Here is a 19,893-nt window from a genome sequence, read left to right as displayed (position 1 = left end):
ATATTTATAATATTTTTAATTCATGCTTATTTTGCCTTAACTCTCAGAAACCTAAGCCCCTTTTGACGTGGTTGTTGGGGACGCCTTTTCCTTAATGATAAGCAAGCAGTGCAAGAATGCGGAAGCATTCTACCGTAGTGGCGTGCGGTAATGCGCCTTTCATTTTCCGCCGCCCAGCGCCCGTGCGTGCACCGGCGGCGGCGTGCTCGCTCAGGTGCGTGCGTGCGCCGGCGTGCTCGCACGAGGTGCCCGCGCATGCGCATGAGATCCGAGCGGAGCTCAATATATATAAGTCACCGCCCCTTATTCAGTATCTAGAAATAGCTCAATTGGCAAGACTACATGGCTGTGGATCCTATGGCTCGTTTGCTGGCGAGTTCGAATCCCATCTAATATATTTTTTTTTTAACGTGATTTTTTTTTTAACGTGTATTCTTTCGCCGGTTAAGGTTAGGCATGGTTAAGGTTAAGGTTAAGGTTAGGCATTGTTTCGGAGTTGGTTAAGGTTAGAACGGTTAAGTTTAGGCGCTGTTAAGGAGCTGGTTAAGGTTAGAGTTTGTCAAAGAGAATGGCAATATAATTTCTATGGTTAAGGTTAGGCATGGTTAAGGTTAATGTTAGGCATTGTTTCGGAGTTGGTTAAGGTTAGAACGGTTAAGTTTAGGCGCTATTAAGGAGCTGGTTAAGGTTAGAGTTTGTCAAAGAGAATGGCAATAGACAGCCTATTTCCGCGCGACAGCTCCCAAAGCGGGCCTGAAAAGAAAGGCGCTTTACCGTAGTGGCGTGCGGTGACGAATGCTTCCGCATTTTTGCACTGCTTGCTTATCATTAAGGTAGACGCGTTGGGGACAGGGGATCTTAGGGGGGGGTGGGGGTTCAAAGTCAACAGCTGATGCCACATACAAGTGTGTTTCACCATCAGAACGCTGGGACCACGAAGTTGAATTAGATTACGTTACATTTTATAATCGGATCAGATAATTGGATTATTTCTTTTGCATTACATCAGATACAAGGTAAGAACACTATAGATTTGATGGTTGATCTGATATTTATTTCGTACCCCGATCAACGCTGTCTCTGTGTGTGTGTGGCTGTGTGCCGTTGAGTGCAGGAGGGGACGGGGGGAGCCTCGTGCTACGAGGCTCTTTTCATTCTTGCCCAAGGAAGGATAATAATAATGATCTAGCGTTGATTTCAGGAAGATTCGATAATCAGGCGAAAAATGACAACGTGTTTAGTAGGGCTGACCTTCAAAGCTTTTTTTGGCAATCGAAGCTTCGGGGCCGAGCTTCGATTTTAATTCGAAGCTTCGAGAGAAAAAAAAATATATATATATAAATTATAATATTTTTTTCTTCTTTTTTTTATCTTATGTTGTAGGACATGTACAGCACTTTGGTAAACTTTGTTGTTTTTAAATGTGCTCTATAAATAAAGTGGATTGGATTAATTAATTAAGTAGCCCCTTTCGTGACTGACGCAGCCAACAAGGTTTCACTCGGCTGCGCTGCTTGGGTGCAGAGGGCTGCTCTCAGCCAACGACATGACATTACATAATTATGTTGCAACCTTCGTCTATCAAGCAAACAATTATATTATATTTAATTTATTATTTATAATTATATCAGACAATGCACCTACAAAAGCAGATGATTACAATTAAATTAGCCAACTTGGTAACACATTAGTCATAGCAGCATAAGCATAGCCTTATTAATGTTTTGTGTGGCGTCGCCATCGTGTACAACGATACTTACGTTTTTTAGGTGATTTGACAAAGTTGTTGTAGAGTTGTGATATGCCATTTTCTTCTGGCATATCTGGCACTCGGCTTTTTGGGCATTGTCTTTGCATATTTTAAAGAGTAACCACACGTCTGATGACTTCTTCGTCGACATGTCTGCTGCACATGTCCTTGTTGTTTTCAACACGGATAATCTCCACGTGCTTGTTGTAGAGAGGTGGAGTCGAAGCGCTGCTTACTTTCGTTTCATTGGAATGGAGGCGCAAGATTTTGGAGGCAAATATATATATATTTTGTTTTACTTCGCTTTTTTTATGTTCGAAGCTTGTACCATCCAACGAAGCTTCGAAGTATTTAAGACAGCCCTAGTGTTTAGTGTATTCCACTAAAGGGCTATTATCGTGTCTTTTCCTGGGATTACTAAGAATCACAAACTATATTCATATTCAAAACGGTATAAAACGGAAATGTACAGATGAAAAAACAATCCGTTTTGTACATGTTGACTGGAAGCAACTCACTGTTAATCGACGGGTGTATTAGACCCATAGCTATAATTTAAGATATATTTTAAGCACTCGCAAATCTCTGTCCCCCCATTGATTAAAGCGGTGGCGTTCTAGACCTATATCGGGCATATCGCTCCGGCGCTGAATGAGTTAAACAAGACCACACAATACAGTAATAACAACAAGAAACAGGACTTCACAGGACATAGTAACAACAACAACAACAATAACTACAACGGAAATAACACACGATAATAAAAAAAATTATTACAAATTTCTTTTTATTAATAAAATATATATATATTTGCCCAACAATAGATATTCGAATATCGTCGAATATCACCTTTTTTTCAAGGAATATTCAAATGTAATTTTTTGCCAATTTTGACAGCCCTACTTCTTACGGGGTATCTAGGTTCCACCGTTTTAGGGCTTGTGATGTGCCTTTTCAGAGTCCTGGAAGCCAGCATAGCGGAGAACAAGGCGTGCCTTAAGCGTACCCACACAAAGGTATGGAGCGACTGCCCCAACCCCCATGACAGGAAGAGGATGGACAACTGCCCTGTGGGACTCAAGAATGTGGGCAATACATGCTGGTTCAGTGCTGTCATTCAGGTGGATATACGTGCGGGTGCATACACGCACGCACGCACGCTAGTAGTTAGTAGGCCTGTCCCAGACTAAGGATTTGTATAGTCGACTTTGATTGACCGAAATTTGCAGAGAGTCGACTACCGCATGCAATTTCTTTTTGGGGGATCATTCCATTTGGGCTGTGGGGGGTGCTTAATGTCTGAAGGAGTCTACTGAAGGCTTCTTGTCCTCTGCGAAAGCATGCAATTGGTCCACTGATGAATACATCTTGATATGTCTAGTGTGTGAAATCCTCTTCCAGTGCCTCTGTGCCCGTTTTCTTACGCATTTAGCCTCAGCGCCATTAGCGTCTTTGCTTTTGGAAAGAATGATAACAAAAAATTTTAAATAATTATACTATTTTTTTTAATAAATTTTTTGCATTCGACTAAGAGGTTGGCAGTCGACTACGGCTCCTTTCGATCGATTAGCCCACTATTCGACTAATCGAGGTCAACCCTAGTTGTAACTGAGGGGTACAATTCCCTGACTGTATTGATAAGTATGGTATCATTAAACCACTACCGTCTTATGTACTTTAATTACTGGCCATACAGTACATGATATATAAATATGATGAACACTTCCCACAATGAATCGGTTCCACACAAAGTTGTAATTAAGTATTTATTGCAGCAAAAGGTACATAATATATTTCTCTATTTTACTTTGGATGCGCTTATAAGGCAAAGGAATGTGCGTAGGCAAATCAATAATGAATGTCCATTCTCTGGTTACGCAGGAGGTAATTATACAACCTGAATCTTAGGGAATTATATCTATGGTACACTAGTAATATATAGCGGGAGATACTGGAAGGGTCCCCCCGGTTGTAAGCCAGCAGGGGTAGAGGATCTGTCGGTAGTAGAGTCTGGGTCAACGATGATAAGGAGACTCCGAGTACGGGAGACGGTGCAATAAGATCTTGATCCACAGACGAATACAGCTGTTCTCTGTAGCCTGTAGATCCACAGGGAAGAAAGCTAGCCTGCCTCAGGCTCTCTGAGGCGCAGACTCGACGTGGCTCCTCACAGGGTAAATCCCACACACGTGTAGGCGTCGGCGATTCTCCGCTCCATTAATCACAGGACTAAAAGCAAATATAATCCAGCCGCAAAGGGCTATGTAGTCGTCGGGTAGATTAATCCAGTGTACATGTCCACACGGTTCTCGTCTAGGGCTCCTCGGGTGAAAGCGCCATGAAAGCAGCCCAGCCTGGATAAGCTCTCTAGCTGATACGAGGAAGCGTTGGTGATGCTGGTCACTGTAGAACTTTAGCCGCACGATACACTATACACAAATAGACTATTACTGACTTAATAGAAATATGTCGCACTCGACGGTATAGCGCCAAACTCTGACAATTCAGTTATTAATTCGCACGCGGTCTCAATGCTCTTATTTGGGGCCAAACAGGCCATACTTCACCGCACAGAGTATCGTGGGTGAGGCTTCAACTTATTGGGTAACATACTTCTGTATTCACCTGCGCCATATTTATATGCACGGCGAACAATCTAGTGCCAACCTCATTTCTGTCTCGTATTCTTGGGCAAGGCCGGGCATGTACAGACATGTCTTGACGGTGGCTTTGAACCTGACTCTGGAGGCATGGCCTTGGCGCCTGTGGACCGCTGTCCAATAGGAGAATGAAATATTATGGTCTGTACTAGGCTAAAGGGATATTCCGTGTATATGTACAAGGAATATACAAGGGATATCAAACGATATACAAATATTATGCAATATATATCAATCAATAAATATATATATTCGGTTTAATCTGATCCTTTGTAACACTAGTAGTTAGTTGTATCCCCAAGAAGCCACTTCATGGGGACACTTTAAACGGTTAAAGCTACACCCCCCCCCCCCCCCCACATGAGTTGCAAGTGGTAGGAAGAGTATGAAAACATTGAGTCATTGGTAGGATGTAAACTAAGCTGATGTTTGTCTGAACACTGGATACAGCATCACATGGTGCCTGTGTGTAATGCAACCCCCTGTAGGAGGCACAGTCCCTGCCCGTAGTACTGTGCCCTCGGGGAGATTTAAGGCAGGCAATGAAAACAAGTAAACAACTTTCTTCTCCCTACAAAGATAAGTAAATCTTCCTCCAAAACGAACCTCCAAGCCTCCTCGCCCCCGCGAAGCATGGCGCTTTTCACCACTGTGTCCGTTTCGCGCTCTCATCCGGCGAATATACTATTGAGTGAAATATGACCATAAAATCCGTATGACAACGACTTATTTCACTTTTTAAAAGGCTGCAGTCATGAAGGCCATAAACCAGTCTTGTTGCTACAGTTAGGGAAATGTTTGAATGTGAAATTGTGAATGTGTGTTGAATAATGTTGAGCTCCTTTTTATTTGACTGAACTCCTCCACATGTCTCCCTCAGTCTCTGTTCAACCTTCTGGAGTTCCAGAGGCTGGTGTTGCACTACTCCCCCCCGGCCAGGGTTCAGGCCCTGCCTCGCAACCAGAAGGTACGTGACACCCTCCCATCTCCATCCCTAGGTCTCCATAGAAGGGTGGATGCAGTATAGATAGTGTGACCTTAGTCGATGCCAAGTTAGAAAGTCTTTCAAGTTTAGAAAGTCTCTTTGGAAGCAGATTAGAATCTGAATCTGAAATACCTAATTTCACCCATCTCAAACCCTGCCCTCTTTCCTCGATCCTCTAATCACAACCGTTGCTTCCCTTTCGACAAAGCAACAGTTGTGTGATTGGAGGATCAAGAAAAGAGGTACATTTTGACATGCAATAAATGTACAGGATTTGATGTTGGAGACAGTGTCAGTGGTGCAAAACGCAAATCAACAGTGTAAGAAGTTCCTCAATATGACGCACACGTGGTACACAGGGTTCACACAAGGTCCTTGAAGTGATTAACTCATTCACCGCCAACAACTTTTATATACGTTATTGGGCGTCATCCTTTGAATGCCAACCACGTATATACGTTATTTGATAGTTTTAGTTTTTCCTTTTTTTCAATATTTTTATTCATTATTCATCCGGGGACCTCGGTGTTACCATAGGGCAGTGCTTCTCAAACTTTTTCTGTCAGGCCCCCCTTTGGCGGACCAAAATATTTTGCCCCCCCCCCCCCCCCCCCAACAAAATAGTCATGAAATGGGCCATGTTTAAATTTATCGAAATAACACCAATATCGCGACCTTTCAAATTGGCCCTATATTTTGTTTTCAGAGCTGTCATGGATGGAAAGCCAGCTTCACACAGATACTGTATGTGGTGCTGAATGGTATCAACACCTTAACTGCTGCATCATGAGATACTTGGTGGGCCATGAGATGAGATACTTGGTACTCAGCACCACACTCTGAAACTAGCTCTCCAGGTGGTATCAGATGAGATTTCAAAGAGTTCTTCCAAGAGTTTGGATGGAGATGTGTCAGGATGCTTTGTCTCAATGTTGTCTGTAAAGGTTTTTTTTTATCCAGAGTAACTTGGTGATCCTTTTCTGTGTTTTATTAAATAATGGTTTTCAGATTTTGAGAAATGGTATTTTCATGGAGAACAGTGCAGCTGCAACAGATAGCACTTTAGTGATAATTTTCTGGAATAAAAAAAAAAAAAAAAAAAACTTTTTTTCTTTTCTTTTTTTAATAAATTTCAAGGCCCCCCCCTGTCATGCTTCTGCGCCCCCCCTGGGGGGCGCCCCCCCCACTTTGAGAAACACTGCCATAGGGAATGAGTCTGAGATCGCCAAACCACACTATAACAATACTTACGTATGGATGGAAAATGTATTCTTTTTCACATATTGAACGATAGATAGGTGATGTCAAATGGGCCATAGTATTGTATCCATAGCTATAATATAGAATATAGTTATAGCTCTACAAACAAGGTGACGCACTCCTATCTTTTAAAGGGGAACTATCTTATGAATGGCCTTTTTCAGTGTTTAGCATTGTTTCCTAGCTATGTGGACTTATATTAATATGATCTAGGTCTCTAATTCTCATATTGCCGCATTCTTCCAATTCTCTCACAATATTCACCCTCACTGAACTGAGTCATCTGAAAATGTGCTGATTTGTGATGTCAGAGAGACTCAGCTGCATGAGACTCTGCTGAGACTCTCACACACTCCACACAGTTCCCACCGTGGTTGGAGCCCAGGCTCAAAACGGCTTAAGATCTTGAGGTAGAAAAATGCTGTTTTTGAGGACTTCATTAGAAATACAAAACAATGAATTAAAAAAAAATACAAAATTACAGAGGTGTTCCATAAACTCACAGAAATTGTGTAAAAGTGCCCAAATAGTGAAAGAAATAGTAAAATAGTTCCCCTTTAAAGCGTGGCATTGCTAGAACGGGGCCCTGTCTAATCCCCGGCGGTCAATGAGTTAAAGTGCTTGATTTTTTTCAAAGGCCTGGAATTCCTTGAAAACAGCCAATTTTTAACAAGGTGCTTAAAAAGTAATTGAAATTCAAATCAACCATTCACATTGAAAGTTTTGTTCATCCATAATAAAATTGTTCTGAATCAAGAAATACATTTTTATTTTTATTTAACACGGACGCTTTATGTCGTTAGTTCATGCCGCCCGTTGAATGCCAGCAACGCTATATAGCGTTTGTTTGTCTTTTTTTTAAATTAGCGATTTGAATGAATATTTCATTAATCGAGCCTCACGCTAGTGCTCCAAACTCTCTTGGCTCCATTGGGAAAATACCGCCCCCTATCGTCTCTCCCTGTGTAACTGCACCCCATTGGATTAGACTGGTGGGGGGGGGGGTCCAGTTTCCTCATTTTACTTTTCCGGCAAGCCATCTGAAGGATCGAAGTGATTGCCCAGCCGGAAAACCAGCGCTGAATCAATAAACCATTCGATATTTGGAATGGCGATCAGGAATTGGAATAATATTTTTGGAGAACATCTGATCTGATGTAAGGAATCTATTTTACCAGTCTTGGGGTAATCGGATCTGTTTTCACAAAGATATCAGCGTTTGCCCCATGTGTGTGTGTGTGTGTGTGTGTGTTAGGGTTGGGCATCATTTGGATTTGAACGATTCCGGTTCCGATTCTCCATTTCGATTCCTGTTCTAAACGATTCTCGATTCCGATTCTTTGAGGTGCAGGTCAAAACAGCTCACAGCTTATTTCGCAGGAGATTTTATATATATATTTTTTTAATCTTAAATTTTTTTCATACTTTCACATTGTCAGTTGACTTGATACAGTTTAATTTGGTTGCTGTACTGTAACTAGGGTATTAATTAACAAAGTAATTTTTTTTTAAGAATCGAAATTAAGAATCGAAATGCAAATATGTTACTTCCGGTTCCAGAACCGGCAGTTAGGAACCGGTTCCTATTATAACCGGTTCTCGGTGCCCAACCCTAGTGTGTGTGTGTGTGTGTGTGTGTGTGTGCGCGCTGATCAGGAAATGAGAGAATAGGTTTTTCAGCTTGCTTCTTTAGCGTGCATAAGTACACATATACTATCGATAATCTAGCGTTTATTTGAAAACTATTCATAAATAGGCAGAAAAATTACAAAAAATGTTGTGTATTCCAGAATATTCCAGTAAATGCCGCTTATCACGGAATCTTTATATTTTCCTGAAACTTTCAAGAAAACGAGGGCTTTTCAAGATGCTATCAAATGGAAATGAACCGATTATTTAAAAAAAAAAAAAAAAAAAAAAAAAAACGTTTAGACAATGTTGACTGCAAACAAGTCATTGATAAGCGACGGGCAGATTAGACACATAGCCATAATTTAAGACATAGATTATGCGTTCACAACGCTATCATTGAAGTGGGTGCTGGCATTCAACCATGTTAACCAGTGGCACTGATGGTTCATTAGTGTAACTAATTGTTGGAAATTGGTTTTAAGCCATAAATATTGGATTGGATATTTTTTTCCCTATAAAAAAACAGCATTTAAAAGTGAATTGTATCCCTTTAAATGCCCCTTTAAAATGAAAAATAGTGCTTGGAAAAGTCCTTGAATTAAATTCAGCAAAATCGGTGGGAACCCTGTGTTGAGGTAGTTAACACTGAATACAGTAAGCAGCATACACTGAGTGTTACAGGGCACTGGCGATTGTTTAATCTCTGACTAAAATGTGTTGAAAGTGAAACGTTTTAACTATGTCCGCCGTTACTATACAATGCCCTAGCTACTTTGTAATGGCTCGTTAGCCCGCCAGGGTCAGCAGAGTTTTCGCCCTGAAAGCATGACCCGTTAAAGCAGCTTAACCCACTAAAGGGTAAAGGGGTGCCCAAACCTTTTGACACAGAGGGCCAAGGGATGAAATTTGACATGGGTTGTGGGCCAAATAATGCACTGGACGTTGATAATCTAATTTGTGTAAGAAGTAAATAACATTGTCTGTGGTCTAATGTCAGTGTGTTTAAACTAGTCAAGCTAGTTTAAAGAAAATCCCCTCAAGTAGATACATTGCATCAAAATAGACCAACCAGAATATCTTTTATCATTCTCTGGTACCCTTTTGGAGGGCCAGAAATAATATTGTGGCGAACAGAATTTTGCCCGCAGTCCCTACTTTGGGCAACTCTTCTCAAAAGACTTTTGGGAGCCCCCAGGATCAAATAGTGCAGGATGTTGTTGGGAGCGTTTCAGCTGCTAGGTCATCTCCCTTCCTGTTCAGGTCACAGAATGTTCTCCCACACAACCCAGGCAGTTCAGTGCTTGCAAGCCAATAAATCTCCAATGTTGTGAAATGTTTTACTGGAGCCATGGGATTTCTCCACCAATACACACACACACACACACACACACACACACATAGTGGGCATCTCTCATCATAGCTGCAGTGATCCTGCGACTTTGAGCATCTTAGCTAAGCCAAGCCTCCCTGGGTTGCGTTGTCAGTGTAGTTCTCAAAAAGAGGGGCTTTCCCTTCCTCGTCTCTAAAGTGAGCTCACCGTAGGGTTAGCACCCATTCACTAAGCTGGTCTAAGCCTTCTGTCGAGGCTGTGGAGCCTGCACCAGTCATCTTTTGGCTTTAGTCCCTCTCAGTCTTAATGTTACTATACTACTCCACCAACAGTGGGACACTTCCAGGGCTTAGTTCCTAATCTGACATCAATATCCCGCTCTCTCTCCGTAGCACAGAAAAACAACGTCTGTGTTCAACAAGTCTGGGCTTTGGTTGTAAATGTTTACTTTACCATCATATGTCCTGTGTCTCATTGTGATCTTTATTAGTGGGTCACTGTACTGGATATGACGCATTATAAATCACTATGTATACTGGTATGTTTGTGTTAAACGCACAGTATGTAATTTCTGCTGCTAGGGGTCAGTATGTTTCTCTCAATCAAAACAATAACAAAAGACTCTGCTCATCACCCACATCTGTATTAATCACAGTTGCTGAGTAGCTCAAAGGTGTAGCATAGCAAAAATTATGTACGCCATTTACAGGTGACCAAACTAAAGGCTCAATTATTTTTATTCTAATTACGTATTTCTCTAGGTTTGAACATTGTTGGAAACATTTTGGATAATGTAACTACACAACTCAACAAAATATATAACATGTTAAATATTATGCCTTTAACCTTTTAAATTGTTCGCTGTTCTGTTCTATAGTCTACGAGCTGAATACATTTTCTACTTCATATAAGCTTTGCAATGTTGCCATTTTCTTTGCTCTCTCAATGTTTCCATCCCATCTACCCTGCACCACTACACGGCACCAGAAATATGCTTCCTCATTTCTGCTTTTAGACGGAGGAAATTGCAAACAGCCTAATTATTTATATGGGGAAAAGGCGAACTTCATGGCGAACTTCATCATAACAACAATTTTGAATATATTTTCTGTTGCTCAAACACAGTTCCTATTGGTTATGGTAGAGCCGCCGTTTGTGTTTCTCCAAACAGGAGCACAGGAACCTGCCCTTCATGCAGGAATTGAGGCACCTTTTCTCCCTCATGGTGGGTTCCAAGAGAAAGTATGCAGACCCGTCCAGAGCCGTGGAGATCCTCAAAGATGCCTTCAAGTCCAGTGAGTCTCAGCAGCAGGTAAGCGATCTTCATCCATAACCTACTGGCCTATACTAGAGGCTATAACATTCACCCAACATTTACAATATGTGGCGGAAAGCAGCAATATGAGTGTGGAAATACAACTAGTACATTGATCTGCAAAACCGACATTCAAAATGTTTATTCATGTAAAATAAATGTAAAATAATTATTCAATTATTATATTTAATATTCATGCCTAACTAAATTAATCATAACACATTTGTATACTTATCACCTTTAAAAATTAATCAAACTGAAGATAACTGTGGTTTAACATGTTTTACGATGCCTCAAATCTTTGCCCGAAGAACTGTAATCCATTGTCTGATTGGATCATCAGTTCCACTCCTGTTTTCCATTGTCTAATGATCAATTACAATCAGATCAATTCATTACCAATTCATTATCAGTTCATTATTAATAACATTTATTACCGCTGGTGTGCTTCTGAGCAGGGAATGTAAAGGATTCAAATAGATCACCTTTATGACTTGAACTGTGTCTGTGCCATTTGTATTCTGTTTAACCTTCTGCTTTGTCTGCATCTGAAAGACTTGATTCTATTGTGACTTGTCCTCTTGTCTGATGATGTGACCTCCCCTCAGTTCCATCACTTTTCTACTGACTCAGCAGGGTGTCTCTTCTATCCCTGGCTCTTCCCACGCTTAGACGCTTAACCTCGCTTGTCTATAAACGTTAATCCCCAGAACCCACAACGCTCCCACTGAACTATGCAAAGAAATATTATCGCCCTGGGATTAGCCTACGTATGCTAATGTGCAGTAATGTTAATATGACAAATGTACAAAATGCCCAACCCCCTCACCCACTCCCTCCTCTACCAGATAGCAATAACGCTAAGCTAATGTTTCTGTGAAGGTCGCCCAGAGGTTAACCCTGTGACCACCACTGTACTCATCGGTCAGGTCTCTGCTTTGTGTATCAGCCAGGTTAGTGAGCCGCATTAGAGGAGGTGGCATTGATTTGTGTGATGGAGTGCCCTCTGCGTCTATTCACCGCCTCTAGGAGGTTTCAACCACCACTGAACTCGTTTGCTCGGATGAGTCAGCCCGTTTTCCAAAACTCGGTCATGTCCCCCAGGTTACACATTTTCCCACTGATTTGACAGTCTTTTTTTTAAAACTTTATTTTTTTATCGTTTATCGCTTTTCTGGTCAAGCATGACCGACAGAAACAGGTTGAAATGGGATGTAGAGCAGGGGAAGACATTCTGAGAAATGACGGCGGGTCCGGGAATCGAACTCGTGTCCCCCAGATCCGTGACAAGCACGGTTTTCCCCGACGCAGAAATAGCGCCGAGATATGCGGTGAGCTACGGGAGCTCCCCCGATTGATTTGACAGTCTTGCGTCGGTTTTTCTCCCAGGCCTAGTTAAAGCCTGTTTAACTCTCCTGACCTCAGCTGCCCCGTGCTGCTCTGTCCCAAAAGCAGCCTGGTAATTGGTCTTACTTGCCTGTGTGTCTGTTGTGTTTTGTCTGTGTCCCGACCAGCAGGATGTGAGTGAGTTCACCCACAAGCTGCTGGACTGGCTGGAAGACGCCTTCCAGATGAAGGCCGAGGAGGAAAGGTAACTCCTCATAGTCTGTGTGATGGTTTTTAGAGGAAAGGTAACTCCTCATAGTCTGTGACTGTGATGGTTTTTAGAGGAAAGGTAACTCCTCATAGTCTGTGTGATGGTTTTTAGAGGAAAGGTAACTCCTCATAGTCTGTGTTATGGTTTTTAGAGGAAAGGTAACTCCTCATAGTCTGTGTGATGGTTTTTAGAGGAAAGGTAACTCCTCATAGTCTGTGACTGTGATGGTTTGTAGAGGAAAGGTAACTCCTCATAGTCTGTCTGATGGTTTTTAGAGGAAAGGTAACTCTGCATAGTCTGTGTGATGGTTTTTAGAGGAAAGGTAACTCATCAGTCTGTGTGATGGTTTTTAGAGGAAAGGTAACTCCTTATAGTCTGTGATGGTTTTTAGAGGAAAGGTAACTCCTCATAGTCTGTGTGATGGTTTTTAGAGGAAAGGTAACTCCTCATAGTCTGTGTTATGGTTTTTAGAGGAAAGGTAACTCCTCATAGTCTGTGTGATGGTTTTTAGAGGAAAGGTAACTCCTCATAGTCTGTGACTGTGATGGTTTGTAGAGGAAAGGTAACTCCTCATAGTCTGTCTGATGGTTTTTAGAGGAAAGGTAACTCTGCATAGTCTGTGTGATGGTTTTTAGAGGAAAGGTAACTCATCAGTCTGTGTGATGGTTTTTAGAGGAAAGGTAACTCCTTATAGTCTGTGATGGTTTTTAGAGGAAAGATAACTCATCATAGTCTGTGTGATGGTTTTTAGAGGAAAGGTAACTCCTCATAGTCTGTGTGGTGGTTTTTAGAGGAAAGGTAACTCCTCATAGTCTGTGTGATGGTTTTTAGAGGAAAGGTAACTCCTCATAGTCTGTGTGACGGTTTTTAGAGGAAAGGTAACTCCTCATAGTCTGTGTGATGGTTTTTAGAGGAAAGTTAACTCCTCATAGTCTGTGTGATGGATAGAAAACAGATTCTACGTTAAATTTGACTAAGATTCTAGAACCCTGTTTTTAAACATATTTTTAAACTTAAAAATACTCCTGCTGTTTTTTATTTCATCCGGTAGATTGTTCCAGAGTTTCACTCCTTTAACTGACAGACATACTTTAAGTGTGGTTTTTGTAGCTCTAGGCTGTTTGAAATTGAGTGCTCTTCTTAAATTATACCTCGCCTCTCGTTCTTTAAACTAAATTTGTAAGTTACTTGGCAGTTGATAACTTCTAGCTTTAAAAACGATCTCTGCTGTTTTAAGGTCAACTAAGTCAAGGAACTTTAATGCCCTTAGTTAAAAAAACAGTGTTTGTAGGATGGAGATAACTAACATTGTTCACAACCCTTATTGCCTTTTTCTATAAGATAATAATAGGATTTAGATGAGTTTTGTATGTGTTTCTATACAGTAAGTTAGATATTAGGGGTGTAAAGGTACACGTATCCGTACCGAACCGTACCAAACTGTACCGAACCGTTCAGTATGGCTGTATACCGAACGAATACAGCGGTATGTTAACCACTAACAACCGCCCACCGGGGGCTGTTTTTTTCACAATCTTATAAAAAAAAATTATTTAACAAATCGATTATTAATTTCAATATAGAATAGAGCCCTACAAGTACAATTAGTTCCTGCACACTACATCACCCCTGGGTGGAACATGGAAAGCCAAACTTTCCCCCACTGTACCGAAAACCCGTACCGAACCGTGACTTCAAAACCGAGGTATGTACCGAACCGTGGTTTTTGTGTACCCTTACACCCCTATTAGATATGGTAATAAAAGAGTACAATAAATTGTGTATAATCTCAAATTTAATATGTGTCTGGTAGGGATGTTCGATATTGGATTTTTTACCTATACCGATATTGTCCAACTCTTAATTTCCGATACCGATATCAACCAATACCGATATATGCAGGGTTCCCCCCCCCAAAAAAACGGAATAATTTCAGGTAATTAACATTACATATCTCTTGTTGTGGAATTAACACAACATTATGCATACTTTTGACAAATAAAATCAGAATTTGTTCTTACTTGCTTGCATGGGTAAATAAAGGTTAAATAGATGTAAAAAAAAAAGAAGAAGAAATTATAATATATATATATATATTTTTTTTAAACCGATACCGATAATTTCCGATATCACATTTTAATGCCAATATCGGCCGATAATATCGGTAGGCCGATAATATCGGACATCCCTAGTGTCTGGTTTTTCTTAACCCATTCTTCGCCAGGCATTGTACCCTTCTTATACCATCCTCTGCCAGCTCTATTTGTCTATGGAGATGTTCACCTACTTTGCAGGGCTATAACTTTTTAAATTGTATTGCTAAATTGACATTACTATGGCCCATTCAACATCGATTAGCTATTGTTCAGGGTGTAGGAACGTTTTACTTTTTCATTCACACATTCATACTAAAATACCGTCCAGAGTATAAATATGTTTTTATCGTTTTCTGCAGTAATTCATAGAACGTGAGTTATAGCCATTTATGCATATATTACATCATCAAATGCAGTTTGCTAGCGATTGACGTCAGATAAAAAATTTCAATTGTACAAGGTCCTAAACGTCATGACTCATCATCTGCTGGTGACCGGAGGGGGGGAGGGTCGTTTACAATGCAATGACCGATGTTAAATGAATCATGTAGTATGGGTGATATATTGATCATAGCAGTTTGTATGGATAATAATAATCAAAAACGCTGAAACTCACCGCAGCTTCCTCTTACCGTTGGGTGATCAGCATGGAGCAAAAAGATCGCTATTATGGGATGTTGATCTAGATGAACCATTTCCGGGTTGTATAAAGGGCTCTGCATGCTACAGAAACTGCAAAGCAACTGCCACACAACATCGACAAAGCAACGGTGTTGCAGACACCGTTGTGTGTGACAACATGGATGTGCAGCCTATGCAACATTGTACCCCGGATGTAGCTAGGTTCCCTAGATAGATGAAATTTCCCTTCTCAACCAACCCATTGATAACAAGCAGAAAAAGAAGCATTATTTTTACTTCCGGTCGGGGGATTTCAAAATAAAAGAGCGACGTCTAAAAGCACCGTAAATACGTTTATTTTGTACATTATCTAACGTTAACACGAACCTAAACTAATCTAAAGTTAGTTTAGGTTCGTGTTAACGTTAGATAATGTACAAAATAAACGTCTTTCCGGTGCTTTTAGACGTCTGTCTTTTATTTTGAAATCCCCCGACCGGAAGTATTTGTGATGTATTCTGCTTGTGTAACTTTAGGTTAGTTTTAACGTTAGCTAGCAGCAGGGATGGACGCCTTTGTACAAATGCAGGCAGCTACAGGCACTCGAGGTCGAGGAAGAGCTGCTGAATTTAATCGGCAGGAGGAGAGAGAGCTCGTCAAAGCTGGATATATCCCTGTGGTTGTAGGCACGAAAATGCAGCTCGAACGACCTGTTATATTAAATTAATTGATTGCTGTTTAACAACTTGTCCGTGTCCAGTCCTTTCGAACTGCCCCACCGTTCATTGTAAACAATGATGCATGTAATTATATTAACGTTACTGTGTTGTTGTAGCTATGTTAATAAATTCTGAATGGCATTAACGTTAGTTGGGTATGATAGAGCATTGAATAGCATCAACGACGCTAGCTGGCTGGCTACAACAATGGAGGGTGGTATTCCTTGCTGCGGGACCAATATTATTCTATGACAGCCCCGCCCCCATTCGCTAACCAACCAATCACTGCTATGCAACATCAACGCAAGGTTGTTCAGATTAGATTTTGGGGAGAGGTACGCAACATCCTCACAACACACTCTACAACACCCTCTACAACATGTTGCGTTGAAGTCGTGCTGATGTTGTGTTGCAGTTGCGTTGCAGTCTCTGTAGCATGCAGAGGCCTTTATACTATATACGTCCAAATAACGTTGTTTATTGAGTTATGGCAACCGATCGATTATCCAGTGTGTCGAGATGGAGCCCCGGGAGCGATAGCGAGTGGCGGACGGAATAGGGGGGACACTAAGCACTTCCGGCCCCATTTCCCCACTTCTGGTTGGCCGATCGGCCACCAGGTGGCGATATTGAACCGTTGGAGAGTTTAGTGGAGATCCAAAGCACCCGTCAAGGATCCGTCTGTGAAATATGAATACCATGACGAAAATTTGAAATATTGATCTCGATGACGGCGTAATCCGTCATTGGCAGATTAAGCATGGCGAGGAATGACGGCTTAATCCGTCAATGGCGAAGAATGGGTTAAGATATGCGCTGTTTTTTTTATTTACATAGTTACCGGTAATATGAGTTTTCCAGCAGAGGTTTTGGTCTATCACGACACCCAAAAAAAGTATATTAATTTACTATTTCAAGATGAACATTATCTATGCATATCACTACTCGAGTATCCGGATGTATTTTTGTATTACCAAACTAAATAAATTTAGACTTACTTATATTTAACACTTTCAGTGCCCAGCAGGGGGTGCACATTTAGTGCTTGAATGCCCACCATCCACTTCAATGTTAGCATTAATATCGCCTAATCTATGTTTTAAATTATGGCTATGTGTCTAATCTGCCCATCGCTTATCAATGACTCATTTTCCAGTCAACATTGTCGAAGCGGATTGTTTTTTTTATCGGTTCATTTCCGTTTATAGCATTTTGAAAAGCCCTCGTTTTCAAGGGGGAAAAAATAATCCGTGATAAACGCCCTGTACTGTAATATTCTAGAACGTTGTCATTTTTCTGCCTATTTATGAATCGTTTTCAAATAAGATTATCTAGATAGTAGATAGTCGCTAGATTATCGATAGTATGTGTACGTATGCACGCTGGTGCCGCGAGCTGAAAATAGATTCTCTTAGTTCCTGATCGCTCGCACAGTCAAACAGCCATATCACATATAGAGTGTAACTGAGGGGTTACAAAACCCTGACTGTATTAAAGATTGTGATAGATTAAACCACTGCTAGTTATGTACTTTAATTACTGGCCAAACAGTACATCAAATATAGATGGTGAACACCCACAAGAACACGGCATTGACACAGAAATACTATTGGAGGGTAATTTATTATTATTAGGCAACGTTCGGTTACAGAATGAGAATTAGGGTCGCGCTTGTATGGCGAAGAATATACGTAAAGTCAGTCAAGAGCATAAGTCACTAAGAATAGCAGGAATCCTACGATGGGTCTAAGCTGACGCCACCTGTTGTATAGTAGCAATTATATAGGGCAACACCGGTACCAACTGGAGACAATGGGTTCCCTCCGGGGTGTAAGGCCTGGAGGGTAGAAGAATGTTCGGGTACTCCGTCTGAGTCAACGGGGAATAAAGAGACTCCAGGTACAGGAGTCGGTGCTTGTACTCCCTTGATCAGCAGACAAAAGCAATAGTTGTAATCCAAGATGCTCGACAGCATTGACGACAGCTAGCCAGCCCCGTCCACGAGGCAGGCCCGAGTGGTAATCCTCACGAGGTTAAATCCCAAACGATAGTGGAAATCAACGGTGCTCTTCTCCGGTAGTCACGTCCCAAATCAATATAATCCAACCAGGAATGGTTCTGCAATCGCCGGCGCCGATTCTCCTGTGTACATGTCCAACGGTTCTCGCCTAGGACTCCTCGGGTGTGGGCGACGTATTTAGGCCACACAGCCTGGATAAGTGCACTAGCTAAAGACACGACGAACCGATGGGTAATGCTACACACGGAAGAACTGTGGCCGCACGATATACAATAAATGATCGACTATTGACTTCACATTAGATTAAGTCGAACTCAACGTTACTTCATTAAACTCTGACACTTTAACATTCTATTCGCACGCGGTTCTCAATGCTCTATTTAGACGCAAGGTTGCTCACGTTGACTCGTGGTGAAGGTGGGTAAGGTTTAGGTAAGTTACTGCTGTTTACACCTGCGCCGTATTTATACTTAAGTGAATATCTAGTCCCAACCTCAGTCCTTGTCTCGTATTACTACGCTGACTCTGGGCATGTTCTGACATGCCTGCAGTTGTCTTTGAACTTGCCGTTGGGGGCTTGCGCGTTGGCGCCTGGGGGCGCTGTCCAATAGGAGAGCGAATATTACTCTGGTCTGTACGCAGGTAAAGGGATATTCTGTGTATATATATAAATAATATACAAAGTATATCAAACGATACATATATATATTCAGTTTAATCTGGCCCTTCACAACATAGAGGAAAAGCTTATATCTCCGTGAAAACAGGTCTGATTATCCTAAGACTGGTAAAATAGATTCCTTACCTGAGATCAGATGGTATCCAAATGGATTATTCCAATTCCTGATCGTCATTCCAAAAATCGATAATTTTATTGATCCAACGCGTATACTGTAAAACACATATTACACGCTGTGCTGAGGCTCCACAATGACTGGGATCATCTCCGGTTACATGCGTGAGAAGTAAAATGTGGATTCCGGAGTTTTTTTTTCTCATCCATTTTCATTGAGTCCATTCCAAAAGGGTGTATTACCATCTGGGAGACGATAGGGGGCGCTTTTTTCACATCTGAGCTCCTGGTGGAGCTGGTTTCCCAACGGTAGACTCGGTTGATGAGTTATGAATTCAGATCCCTAATAAAAAAAATATCACGAGAATTCTCGTGATGGGTATTCAGGGGTCGGGCTGATAACACGAGAGTTGTCGTGATGGGCATTCAAAGTGTTAAGGAGAGTTTGTTAGTATCAAGCCAACATTTCAGCTTCCCCAGTTCACCTGTAATATTTGTTAGCAACTGTTGAAGGTCTGCACCTGAACAAAAATGTTTAGTATCATCTGCAAAAATTACAAATGTAAGTTTATCAGAAACAGCAAGGATATCATTGATATACAATATGAATAATTTCGGGCCTAAAATGGATCTTTGCGGTACCCCACATGTTATCTCTTTGCATGATGATCTGGTCTCTCCATCTGCACACGTTGTTTCCTATTTTCTATGTAACTTTTTATCCAACTGAGCCCTACCCCTCTAATTCCATACTTTTCAAGTTTCCTGAGTAAGATGTCATGATCAATGGTATCGAAAGCTTTTTTCAGATCAATAAAAACTCCAACTGCATACTGTTTATTATCGATTGAATTTGTTAACTCTTCTGCTACCTGCATGAGAGCCATTGATGTGGATCTGTTAGTTCTGAATCCATACAGGCTATCAATCAATATCTCATTCTTATCAATAAAACTGTCCAGACGTGCAACACATCTTTTTTCCAGAATCTTTGAAAATTGAGGAAGTATAATTTGTAAATAATTTTTTTTCTCCTGCTTTATGTATTGGAATTACTTTGGCTGTTTTCATTTTAGTTGGAAAGTTCCCCATCCTAAAAGATAGATTACATAATG

At 41.1% G+C, this 19,893-nt stretch overlaps 1 protein-coding gene across 3 annotated transcripts in view; it reads left to right on the top strand.

The window, feature by feature from the left end:
• Window positions 1-19,893, top strand: part of usp25 (ubiquitin specific peptidase 25) — a 189,758-nt gene that overhangs the window by 35,662 nt on the left and 134,203 nt on the right. For 2 of the 3 annotated variants that reach the window (XM_084320122.1, XM_084320123.1), the window contains exons 5-8: window positions 2,709-2,871; window positions 5,291-5,377; window positions 10,789-10,929; window positions 12,450-12,523. In XM_084320122.1, the coding sequence (XP_084176248.1) occupies window positions 2,709-2,871; window positions 5,291-5,377; window positions 10,789-10,929; window positions 12,450-12,523 (465 nt within the window). Of the gene's footprint in view, window positions 1-2,708; window positions 2,872-5,290; window positions 5,378-10,788; window positions 10,930-12,446; window positions 12,524-19,893 lie in introns of all 3 variants that reach the window. The other variant, XM_084320121.1, reaches the window with a different exon arrangement.

Source organism: Notolepis coatsorum (genome assembly GCF_963971535.1).
Source record: "Notolepis coatsorum genome assembly, chromosome: 8".
NCBI classification, from domain to species: Eukaryota; Metazoa; Chordata; class Actinopteri; order Aulopiformes; family Paralepididae; genus Notolepis; species Notolepis coatsorum.
Note: the sequence above shows the minus strand (reverse complement) of the source record. Positions and strands in the feature narration are given on the sequence as shown.